The sequence below is a fragment of the Kryptolebias marmoratus genome, linkage group LG10 (assembly GCF_001649575.2).
Source record: "Kryptolebias marmoratus isolate JLee-2015 linkage group LG10, ASM164957v2, whole genome shotgun sequence".
Taxonomy (NCBI): Eukaryota; Metazoa; Chordata; class Actinopteri; order Cyprinodontiformes; family Rivulidae; genus Kryptolebias; species Kryptolebias marmoratus.
This window is the reverse complement of record NC_051439.1, coordinates 15,012,677-15,023,994: the sequence shown is the minus strand read 5'-3', so window position 1 is coordinate 15,023,994 and position 11,318 is coordinate 15,012,677. Positions and strand designations below refer to the sequence as shown.

The 11,318-nt window shown below is 36.9% G+C and overlaps 2 protein-coding genes across 3 annotated transcripts; both read right to left on the bottom strand.

The window, feature by feature from the left end:
* Positions 1-1,106: 1,106 nt before the first annotated feature.
* Positions 1,107-6,906, bottom strand: LOC108234004 (adhesion G-protein coupled receptor G2). Of its 2 annotated transcripts, XM_017412820.3 has the most exons (17): positions 6,658-6,905; positions 6,502-6,582; positions 6,314-6,382; positions 6,024-6,194; positions 5,850-5,885; positions 5,680-5,754; positions 5,220-5,580; positions 4,946-5,102; positions 4,728-4,853; positions 4,538-4,648; positions 4,409-4,448; positions 3,756-3,856; positions 3,545-3,666; positions 3,197-3,462; positions 3,022-3,112; positions 2,657-2,940; positions 1,107-2,564 (listed from the first exon to the last, which is right to left on the bottom strand). In XM_017412820.3, exons 1-17 carry the CDS (start codon positions 6,758-6,760, stop codon positions 2,455-2,457), a joined length of 2,304 nt encoding a protein of 767 aa, XP_017268309.1. In that variant the 5' UTR covers positions 6,761-6,905; the 3' UTR covers positions 1,107-2,454. The 2 variants fall into 2 exon arrangements, with proteins under 2 accessions (XP_017268309.1, XP_037833647.1); XM_037977719.1 differs by having other exon boundaries at positions 5,850-6,194; positions 6,658-6,906.
* Positions 6,907-7,098: 192 nt separating this feature from the next.
* LOC108233723 (adhesion G-protein coupled receptor G2-like) lies at positions 7,099-11,050 on the bottom strand. The gene is made up of 10 exons (XM_037977722.1): positions 10,903-11,050; positions 10,403-10,824; positions 10,201-10,312; positions 10,087-10,126; positions 9,670-9,770; positions 9,459-9,580; positions 9,111-9,376; positions 8,936-9,026; positions 8,572-8,855; positions 7,099-8,468 (listed from the first exon to the last, which is right to left on the bottom strand). Exons 2-10 carry the CDS (start codon positions 10,444-10,446, stop codon positions 8,350-8,352), a joined length of 1,179 nt encoding a protein of 392 aa, XP_037833650.1. The 5' UTR covers positions 10,447-10,824; positions 10,903-11,050; the 3' UTR covers positions 7,099-8,349.
* Between the last annotated feature and the right edge of the window lie 268 nt (positions 11,051-11,318).

Genomic DNA, 11,318 nt, shown 5'->3' with positions numbered 1-11,318 from the left:
TAATCATATTTCCTCTTGACACGCAAGCTTCCAGGAACAAGACCTCAGGTTTTTATAGGTCATTTGAGATCCACAATTTGGCGTTTACTCAGCAGGCTTCAGTCTAGACTACATTTATTAAAATACACGCACAGTCAATCTCGCCTTTTCTGTTCATGAATCATGCCAATCACAAGTCCACACTTATTTAGATTCAAAGCTCTGATTAGGAAAAGCATAATTATTCCAATTCACATTCTATTAGTAACAAAAACTGCCCCATCACAAGGGTGCTGGAGATTGGAGCAGATTCATTGTAGGTTTATTTGCATTGGGCTGAAGTTAACTGCTTTTTTTTTCTTCTCCCCTCCAGATATGCGTAGCGTAATTGCCTCATGATGTCCTCAGCTCCAGCATCTCTACTATGCCTCTCTCTTTATGTACGTACATTTGTGCGAGCGTGGCTGTTTCGCAAAATGTGGTTTGAGACTGAGAGCGTTTAAAAGTGTTTGCTCATCTACACATGTTAGAACTTCATTCTGGTGGCCACATTTTCACTCTGGTGGAGGTTTTATGGGCTCGCGTGAAAATTTAACATTCCTTACCAGTCTTGTTATAAAATCATCCAAATTGACATTCCCAAATGCCTCGACACGAGGACCTCCTTTCAGATATTTCTTAGACTGATTTGGAAGACCGTTAAAACCACATTCCAGATGTGTGTGGGAACTTTTACGGATTTTAAGTTGAAGGGTAAAAAGCACATTTTGTTGATCTTTGTCTCAAATGAGCTCACATTTAGGCTTGTCAAATCTCTCCTGCTTTTAATAGTGGCAGATTTGTTTTTATAAGTGTTTTAACATATTTTACTGCAGAGGTTTGATTTGTATTTGCAGCCACAGCTTACGGGAGAAATGCAAGACCTGCAGACTCACAGGTACACCACAGACGCTTATTGTGCTCTGCGTGGATGCTCTCATTTAGTGCAACATATATAAGATGTGCAGCGCAGTAATTAGCCCGGTTTTTGCAGATGATCATTTAGAAGTTTAATCAGCCATAGAGGAATAAATAAACCTTCATCTTTAAATCTCAACACAGAATTTAACACAATAAATACTCTGGTGTTCACTCAAGATATCCAACTTTATTACATTTATAATACAGACAGTGTTGTTTCTTCCATAAAAGCTTTAAAGTGTTTGTATAAAAGCTGTTGTTTCCCTGAGAAAAACAAACATCATATCCCATTTAAATGAATAAAACCTTAAAAAAGAACATCTAAACCAAAAACATTTCATTAAGATACGCAGCCTTCGTGATACAACCTGGGCTTAAGCTTTAGGGTTTTATTATTGCTACTCTAAAAATTTTATAAATAAGCAAAATATGAGCTATTTATACGTGAAATTATAGTTTGTCCAAAATTGTATGTATTAATGTACAATGGCGCCATCGTTAAGCACGAACTCGTGAAGGAAAATGTTTCAGAAATGCTTTAAGGACTAAAATAAATTATATATATTGAATATCTGAGCTACTGCTTTTTTAATATATATATATATAAAACCCTTCAGGAGCATAATATCCTATTAGCTGTTTTGGGGTGGAAATATTTATCTGAAAAATTTTGGATTATAAATCTTAAAAAGAGAAACTTTTTATAATTCTGCATAATAATCTGGTAGCATTCTCATTAAACATGGACTTATTTGAACAAATGTCTGAGTGTTTTTGGAGAATCGTTTCACAGAGCTGCAGGCATGTTATTCATACAGGTAACCATGAGCTCATTTCTTGTCAGCCAGTGGATGCTGCTCTGCAGGCTCAAGGTAATTATCTGCAGGCACGCAACAGACTAACTGATGTAAGGCTGGCCCCCGGCACTGTGCACACAAATTTACTTTCTTTTTTTAAAAAAACACATTCTGCCATCCTCACCCCATACGACAAACTCACCAGTCGTACAAGGGTCATATTTATCTTACTAATCATTTACACTTTGCATTCCACTGCATGTCTGAAGCGCTGAGCTTTCATGGCGAGTAAAACAGGCTTCTATTGAAACATAAACTCATCCTCACTAATGACTTCCAGGAGAGTGCTCCATCTCCTCATCTGAGGAAAGATAAACCAGATTTCAGGACAAGCTGGAGGGATTTCATCTTAGAGCGAGTTCGTATTTTAGCAACCTGAATGTGAAATAAAATGCTGCCCTCTTGTGTGAAAAGTATTTTACACACATATTTTGTACACTTTTCATGGGACCACATTAAAAGAGTTGCGCCATAAAAACTAATTATATATTATGCTATTTTTAACAACTAGAATAGAATTCATTCTAACATTAAATGCTTCATCTTGACTAAGTTCCTTTATTTTTTGGGAGGTGATTTGGACAATAAATAAAAGAACTACATTGATTACTAAAGTGTCTTACTGCCTTTCGTCTTGGCCGGAGAAGAAATAACTTATTTATTTCGTATAAATGTTCTCGGTGGCTGTGCTGTTGCTGCTCTGTGGCACCTTCTGAGTCTCAGGAACGATCTTAGTGGAGTAGTAATAATAGATGAACAGCAAGAAACCTACAAATGAAGGCAGGATTTGTTAAAACATGTTTTCTTTAGTAAAAGTTAAGCAGCTTGTGTGAAGTTTAACATGTCAATTTGAAATTTACCTTGAAAGGAGTTGAGGATGGTGAAGACGTAGTAGGAGGGGATGAGCAGAGGTCCATAACTAAAGAAAGCAAACGCCCAGGAGATGCCCAGAATGAAGAAAAGACCCACAATGGAGAATAACTTTGCTTTAATGGAGCTGCGCTCCTGAGCTTTTGCTGCGTTAGAGCCAAAGTGAACAATCTGCACCAAAGTTATTACAAATATGGTGAAAGTGAAGATGAACACAATGGCGTAGTAACCAATGTTCACCCCGAAGTGGACAGCAGAATCAGACATCCAGCACCTGAAAATTACAAACCAAATGTGATCATTTTAGAGATGTCTCTCATTTTAATCATTTAAAAGCACTTTATTAGTTCCTTACATGTCCTCTGATGTTCCATCATCAAACGAAATGACAATTCTGTTATATTTCTTTAAACCAAGAAGAATGATCACAACCACAGCTGGAGTGACTGAAGAGACAGAAAACATTCATTTGTTTGTGGTCATTCTGTCAATCAGACAAACGCTCTGAAACGTTGACTTGGTTCTCTTACCCCATCCTGTGATGTAAATCTTGGCCAGGTAATATTTGATGCCCTCAGAGATTTTCTGCAGACTGAAGTACAAGTGCAAAGCCTGCATGGTGAACCAGGTGAAAGTGGCCAGCATGCTGTAGTGCAGAAACGCTGCTATCGCCACACATGCAGCAGAGTTTTTCAGGTCAGCGATCGTCTTGTTGATCAAGAAGCAAAGGTTCAGGAAGAACATGGCGATGAAGAGATTGATCAGGATCTTTGCAGCGTCACTCGATTTGTTTTTTCTGGGAAGCAAATTGGTTTGTGTCAGCAAAAGGCTTCGGCGCTGCATCAAAAAAAAACAAATACAGACCTCTTATTTCTTACCTGATGAGAAAATGCATGAAGAGAGCCACTCCCAGGAAAAACATTGAAACACCACAGCCTGCTTCAGTGATTTGTTTCAGACTTTTTACAGCAGAAGCGCTGATGTTTGCAGGTGGGGGTGTCTGGTTTCAAACAGAGAGATGTGTTTGGTACTCATGTGTAAAAAGGCAGGGATAGTGTAAAAAAACGAAATTACAACAAACCATTTTACCATGAGTATGGCAAAAAATGTGAGATGGGAGCATCGGCACGTGATGCTGTCATCAGTCTCCACTGTTTGGCAACCTTCTGTGGTCCAGACTGAACTATTATCTGATGGACGACAGCAACATAAAGTAGAAGATAAAATTGAACTATCTCACATCATTATAACAGAATTATGTCACACGGTATACTTTCGATTAGTTTAAAGCTTACGGTATAAAATCACCTAGCAAATGTTTGTCTTCTATTGTTAATTTATTTATTTATTTCTCTGCACAAGTGGGCCATAAATAAAAAAAAGAAGCATACTTACTTGCAGTTTAAAGTAACAACAACTTGAGCTTAAAGTGCATCCTCTGGAGTGCTTTGTTAAAAAAGTATTTTTCATGATACAGCCACAGGAGCTGACTAATCACAGTAGATTTTAAGGGTTTAGCCCATCGGCTTCTTTTTTTAAAGCTAACATTAGCAAACAAAAAGTATTTGTTTATTAAAGTATTTATGCGTTTCTTTTGCTTGGAAGTTAAACTCTTCCACGTGTGTCAAGTCAACTATTATTTTTCTATAGCACTCCTTGGTACACATTTATACGTTTTTTAAGACAGTTTCTAAAGGTTTAATATCTAAACTAACTTATAAAGTGTAGCCAAATGTTTTTACCATCGCCATCCCATGAAATGCAAGAAGCATTGTTCCCATTCTGTCAGGACAGAAAAGAAAAAAAAAGGATAAATCAGAATGATTATTCTGCTCAACTAAAGATCACAGAAGTATTAAAAAACTTTTTACCTTGATCACATTACTACACTCAATGTCTACAGTTGCTGACAGATTAGATATTTGTGCTCCCATTTCAATTCCCAGGACTTCATTGTTGTAATAGAAATTGTTCTTTTCCTCCTATTGAGAGCAGAATATAGTTTCCATTTGATCATTTAGGCAAATTACAACTACATCATCAGATCTACTTCTGTCTTACCGGGGACATTCCTGGAAAAAGTAGAACTGCAGCATACGTGCCATCTCTACTGACAGCCATTTCAACGGCTTCTTTGGGAATTTTTATCACTCTAGACAAGCCCATTCCACTCTTTCTTCCAGCAGCCTAGGAAAAACAGAAATATAAATAAGAACTCAGATGATTTACAACATTTTGATCTTGTGTTTGTACCCTTTGTGTCAACAGAAGCTGCATACATTCGTATCCCCGTTTACTGGAAAGCCAAAGTTCATGCTGATCTGATTTTGTGCAGGCAGTTTAGCGATCACCCCTGTAATATTGCCCAGTTTGATGGCCGCTGTGCTGGAATTGCCCATTTCTTTTACTAAGGGCCCAAGATCATTCATGACCTTTCTGGAATGAAAAGACAAAAAAATTACTTTCAGCATAGCACAATCACTTTTTCCTGATAATGTTGTGGTAATTTACAGCAGCATTGTTGAATTATTACTAGTATTAACGGATATTTACACTGCTCCTTTCGGGTCTTTAGGAATCTCTGAGATGTTACAGGTGATGGTTATCTCTGGGTGTTCAATGCCTTGTGTCGTTGTTGTTGGCTGTTTCGTTGTTGCCAGTGATGTTGTTGTTTCTGTCGTTTGTGATGTTGCTGTTCCTGTTGTTTGTGATGTTGCTGTTTCTGTTGTTTGTGATGATGCTGTCCCTGTCGTTTTTGATGTTGCTGTTTCTGTTGTTTCTGGTGACATTGTTATGCTTGTTGTTACTGATGTGTCCACTGATGCTGTTGTCGGTGTTATTGTTGGTCCCGATACTTTTGATACATTTTTTGCACATATTTTGTCTCCACAATCAATCACATAGTGCAAATAAGCTGCAGATCAAAACACAAACACACACGAGTGAAGATATTTGTTGAATAAAATGTTCACTAAGAAATGTTTCAAATTCTCTTATAAAACAATTTTAATACCTTCACAAGCCTTACTGTCAGTGGATCCATTTTCTCTGGGAATGTCCTCTTCACTCAGTCTAATATTCTTCCCACCTTAAGACACAATAAAACATCAGACCTTGTTATGGCAATGTTTCTGCTGGGAAATTTGATATAATGTTAAAGATGTGACAGGTTGGTAAATTTACTGGTATTCAGGCATTTGTCAAGTTGTAGGATAAGACCTGCAGAACAAAAGATGCATTTACTGTTTGAATAAAATGAGATTAATACATAATATGAGAAGATAAAAGATATGTGACTTTTAACCAGCAGGTGGCGGCCTCTCACTGCTTTCTTTGCACAAACGTTGTCAGTAATACCTGAAGAGCTGTAGAACTGTGATGGCATACACGAGAAATTATGAGCTGGGTTTCTCAGCACCACAATGTCATGATTGATGAGAGTTGTTCGTTTCACAGTCAGATCATATTTGCCAATGCCGTGCTGACTTGTATTAATCGTGCAATCAAAATGTGCACCACAACAACAACCTAGAAACCAACAAACAAAACCAATAAAAACACAATACTATCAGAGTTATTAAACTGCTCAAAATGGAACATTTTATTGTTATCCATGTCTAAGAAACTGACAGATCAGACATTAGTACCTGCATTAGTTTTGTTTGCCAGGATATTAAAGCAAAGTTTGATTCCACTCTCTCTGTGCCAGACAAGCTCTGCAATACAGACACACAAAACCACAATTTACTGTTTTCTTTTCTTTTTTTTAGTGTTCTTTCACACTTTTAGCTTTAAAAAAAACCTATTAGTTTCCATATTGTGTTTCCAAGCTCACCTGAAGGAAAAGTTGTGTTGTCAGTAAGATTATTAGCTGTGATAAATAGGATGTCTTTGAGCTGAGAGCTGTTCTCTGTGTCTGCAAACAAGGAAACAAATATGTTAAAATGTGTTAAAATGCAAGTTTGTTTTCAGGAAGTGTTTGGTTACTCACCGATTGTCTCACAACAGTAGTTCTGGTGCAAAATCCCACACAGCAGAGTAACTATGTTCACAATAAACATCCGGCGATGATTTATGGCCAATACGGTCATCATTCTAAGGATTAAGGTGTTTTACAGAAGCAAGTTATTTAATCGCAAGCCGAGAAAGTATGCAACTTTTGAGGAGCCTCTGCGATATATGGCTGCTTCTGTTATTGAACCCGTATGAAAATGAAATCTGCTTTGTTTAACTTTACAGTAACACACCCGTCATATATCAGTGCTGACCTCCCGTCTGATTTGACTTGCAAAAAAATGAGACAGAACCACACAATGTAAGCAATGTTTGCAGGAAAATCCCTCCCCCCACCCACCGTCGCCCCAAAACAACTAAAAAATGCAATAAAAACCATTAAATGAACATGAAACCTGTGAACAAAATGTTCATATAATTTGTTTGTATTTATTAATTTTATTTCCACTTTATTAAGCCGGGAAGTTCTTTGAAATTAACATCCCTTTGGTCAAAATAGCCCATCATTACAAAGTCACAAAGTTACAAGCTAAAAATGTCAATTAATATTGAAATATATAAAATAAAACAAGTAAAAAATCAACAAAAGTGAATACAAAGTCCAGTTTACCAACAGCAGTTGCAGTCTTTTACAGAAGACTTTATTGGAACTTTAAACAAATTCTTTAAGCATTAATTTGGTCTGAGCAATATTTTATGACCAAGATGGAAAATAAAAAAAAAAATTGCTTTCCTACCAAGGTCAGAAAAAATCCTGAAAATTCTGAAAAGGAGCCAACTGGGGGATTCGGGAAGTTCACTTAATGTAGCTTTGTACATAAAATATACCAGTGCTGTTGTCTCTTTAGACTTAAAAATGACCAAAAAAAAAACAGATTATAAAGTACACAGTGATGTATTTATATCTGTCTATATATCTATCTATATATATATACATATGTACTGGAAGAAATGTTATCCTTGTTTCCTGAAAATCTAGAGATGTAAATGAAGCAAGTAGATACCACGATTTGACACCTGTTTGCATTTTGGAGCTAGTTGAAGAAAACGACTTGATTCACAGCAACAGTTTTGCATTTGGGTTCTGAAATTACCTGGGTTGTACGGTGGAACTGATAATCTAAACACTGCATTCCATCCAACCAAATAAAAACATCCAGTTTCTAACATTCAAAGTAAATAAGATTAGTATGAAGTTCAAATAGCGTTTCAGTGGCCTACTAAAGTAAAAGTATGATACACAGGAAAAACACTTAAGGAGTTTAAGAAAATAATATGTCAGAATTATTTATTAATTACAGATCATGCTTTCCTTGAAGGACTGCACATCACATTAAATGTCAAATGTGATTATTTCTTAGGGATTTCATTCAAATCTGTGCGGTGGTCCATAAAATATAATAAAATGAAAATGATTTCAAACATATTTCTTTACAAGTTTTATCAATCGTGACATGGAAACCTGAAAGAACAAGCTCCAACTAACCCACTGCTTTAATTTGGTATTAATGAGAACAAGATTCTAAAAAACACAAAAAACTAAAAGCCTCTTCTTGAATAGGTATCATCGATTTTTACAAATGATTTACATTTTCATATAAATAAAAATGGAACACTACATTGACCATTAGTACATCTCAGCTTCCACCTTGGCAGGAGAAGAAATAACTTAATTGTACGGAGATGTATAAATGTTCTCGCCTGTTGTACTGTTGCTGCTCTGTGGCACCTTTCTGCTTACAGGAATGATCTTGGTGGAGTAGTAATAGTAGAGGAACAGAATAAAACCTAAAAATAAAAAGATGATTGGTTGTTGTTTTTTTTCCCAGCTCTGTATAAGTTAAGCAGCTTGTGTAAAGTTTAATATAATGTTTGCCAGTTTGAAATTTACCTTGAAAGGAGTTGAGGATGGTGAAGACGTAGTAGGAGGGGATGAGCAGAGGTCCATAACTAAAGAAAGCAAACGCCCAGGAGATGCCCAGAATGAAGAAAAGACCCATAATGGAAAAAAACTTTGCTTTGGTGGAGCTGCTCTCCTGAGCTTTTGCTGCGTTAGAGCCAAAGTGAACAATCTGCACCAAAGTTATTACAAATATGGTGAAAGTGAAGATGAACACAATGGCGTAGTAACCAATGTTCACCCCGAAGTGGACAGCAGAATCAGACATCCAGCACCTGAAAATTACAAACCAAATGTGATCATTTTAGAGATGTCTCTCATTTTAATCATTAAAAAAAGACTAATAGTTCCTTACATGTCCTCTGATGTTCCATCATCAAACGAAATGACAATTCTGTTATATTTCTTTAAACCAAGAAGAATGATCACAACCACAGCTGGAGTGACTGAAGAGACAGAAAACATTCATTTGTTTGTGGTCATTCTGTCAATCAGACAAACGCTCTGAAACGTTGACTTGGTTCTCTTACCCCATCCTGTGATGTAAATCTTGGCCAGGTAATATTTGATGCCCTCAGAGATTTTCTGCAGACTGAAGTACAAGTGCAAAGCCTGCATGGTGAACCAGGTGAAAGTGGCCAGCATGCTGTAGTGCAGAAACGCTGCTATCGCCACACATGCAGCAGAGTTTTTCAGGTCAGCGATCGTCTTGTTGATCAAGAAGCAAAGGTTCAGGAAGAACATGGCGATGAAGAGATTGATCAGGATCTTTGCAGCGTCACTCGATTTGTTTTTTCTGGGAAGCAAATTGGTTTGTGTCAGCAAAAGGCTTCGGCGCTGCATCAAAAAAAAACAAATACAGACCTCTTATTTCTTACCTGATGAGAAAATGCATGAAGAGAGCCACTCCCAGGAAAAACATTGAAACACCACAGCCTGCTTCAGTGATTTGTTTCAGACTTTTTACAGCAGAAGCGCTGATGTTTGCAGGTGGGGGTGTCTGGTTTCAAACAGAGAGATGTGTTTGGTACTCATGTGTAAAAAGGCAGGGATAGTGTAAAAAAACGAAATTACAACAAACCATTTTACCATGAGTATGGCAAAAAATGTGAGATGGGAGCATCGGCACGTGATGCTGTCATCAGTCTCCACTGTTTGGCAGCCCTCTGGGGTCCAGTCTGAACTCTTCTCTGATGGACGACAGCAACATAAAGTAGAAGATAAAATTGAACTATCTCACACGGAAGAGTGAGAATTATGTAAGGAAAAAGGAATGATTTCACACAGGATTTTGGCATCTCAATGTCATTTTTCTTGCTCTTAACAGGTAGCCCATTAATAGAAAATGGCTGTTCTGAAAATATTCCTACTTGTATTTTATAGTAGCATTCAAGAATACACAATAATCAGTATCATTTTTGCATCCACTTAATTCTCGTCAATAGACACTTGCACAATCACACCTCAGGAGCTGACCAATGAGAAAATGTTCCTAAACATTTTTACCTTTGGTGTCCTGTGATACGCAGGAAACTTTCTTTCCATTCTGTATCAAGATAAAAGAACAATTATTTCTGTCCAACTAACAATGTTCATGATAGTGTTAATAATCTCTTTTACCTTAACCACATTACCGCAGTGCATGTCTATGGTTTCTGAAAGATTTGAGATATTTGCTCCCATTTCAATTCCCAGGAATTCATTATTGAAAAAAAAACGTTTCGTTGTCCTCCTATTGAGAGCAGAATGCAGTTTTTGTTTCATCATTATATAAATATTTCAAGCAGATACAATTACTTCATCAGATCTACTTCAGTCTTACTGGGTACATGTTTGGAAACAGTAGAACTGCAGCAAATGAGCCATTATTTTTTACTGCCATTTCACTGGCCTCTTTGGGAAGTCGTATGGTTCTAGAAAGGCCTGTCATCATCCTCTCAGTTTCTTTAAGGATCCAAGACAAACAGAGTTTAACACAGAACCTCAAAAGATTTCCAGTTTATGACCATTATGTTTGTACTCTTGTATCAACGGAAGCTGCATACATTCACATCCCCACTTGCTGTAAAACCAAAGTTCATGTTGGTCTGATTTTGTGCTTATATTTTTTACATTTCACATAAAAATATATTATTTTTCATGCTATGTAGCGAAACTCACCTGATGGAAAGCTAGTATTATTCGTAATATTTTCAGCAGTAATAAACAGTATGTCTTTGAGCCGACTAGAACCACTCCATGTGGCTGTAAACAAACAAACAGACAAAGAAACAAATAAATACATAAATAAATGTATGTTTCCAGAAGGTTTTTGTTACTCACCTGATGTCACAAAAAAGCAGTTTTGGAGTAAAGTCCCACACAGCAAAGTAACTATCCATCCAGTAAACTTCCAGAGATGATTCATGGCCACCGGAGACATCATTCTAACGGGTTCGGTGGTTTGGAAGCACAAGTTGTTTGATCACAAGCTGAGAAAATATGTATTGTTCATGTGTTGTTGCATCTGTTTAAGAGCTGGGGGGAATTCTGCATAACGGCACTTACAGAAAAATTAACTTCCTTGATCATTTCACTTGCAAATAATAAAATACTGACACTGCAACTGACATCTGCATAAAAACATATTTATTGAACAAAAGGTCTGGGCTTGGTCAATATCATTTTTTGGGGATTTAAAATTTTCACTAAAGCCGAGTGAGTCTCATTTAACTGGCCAGGCCAAACTAATTTTACTC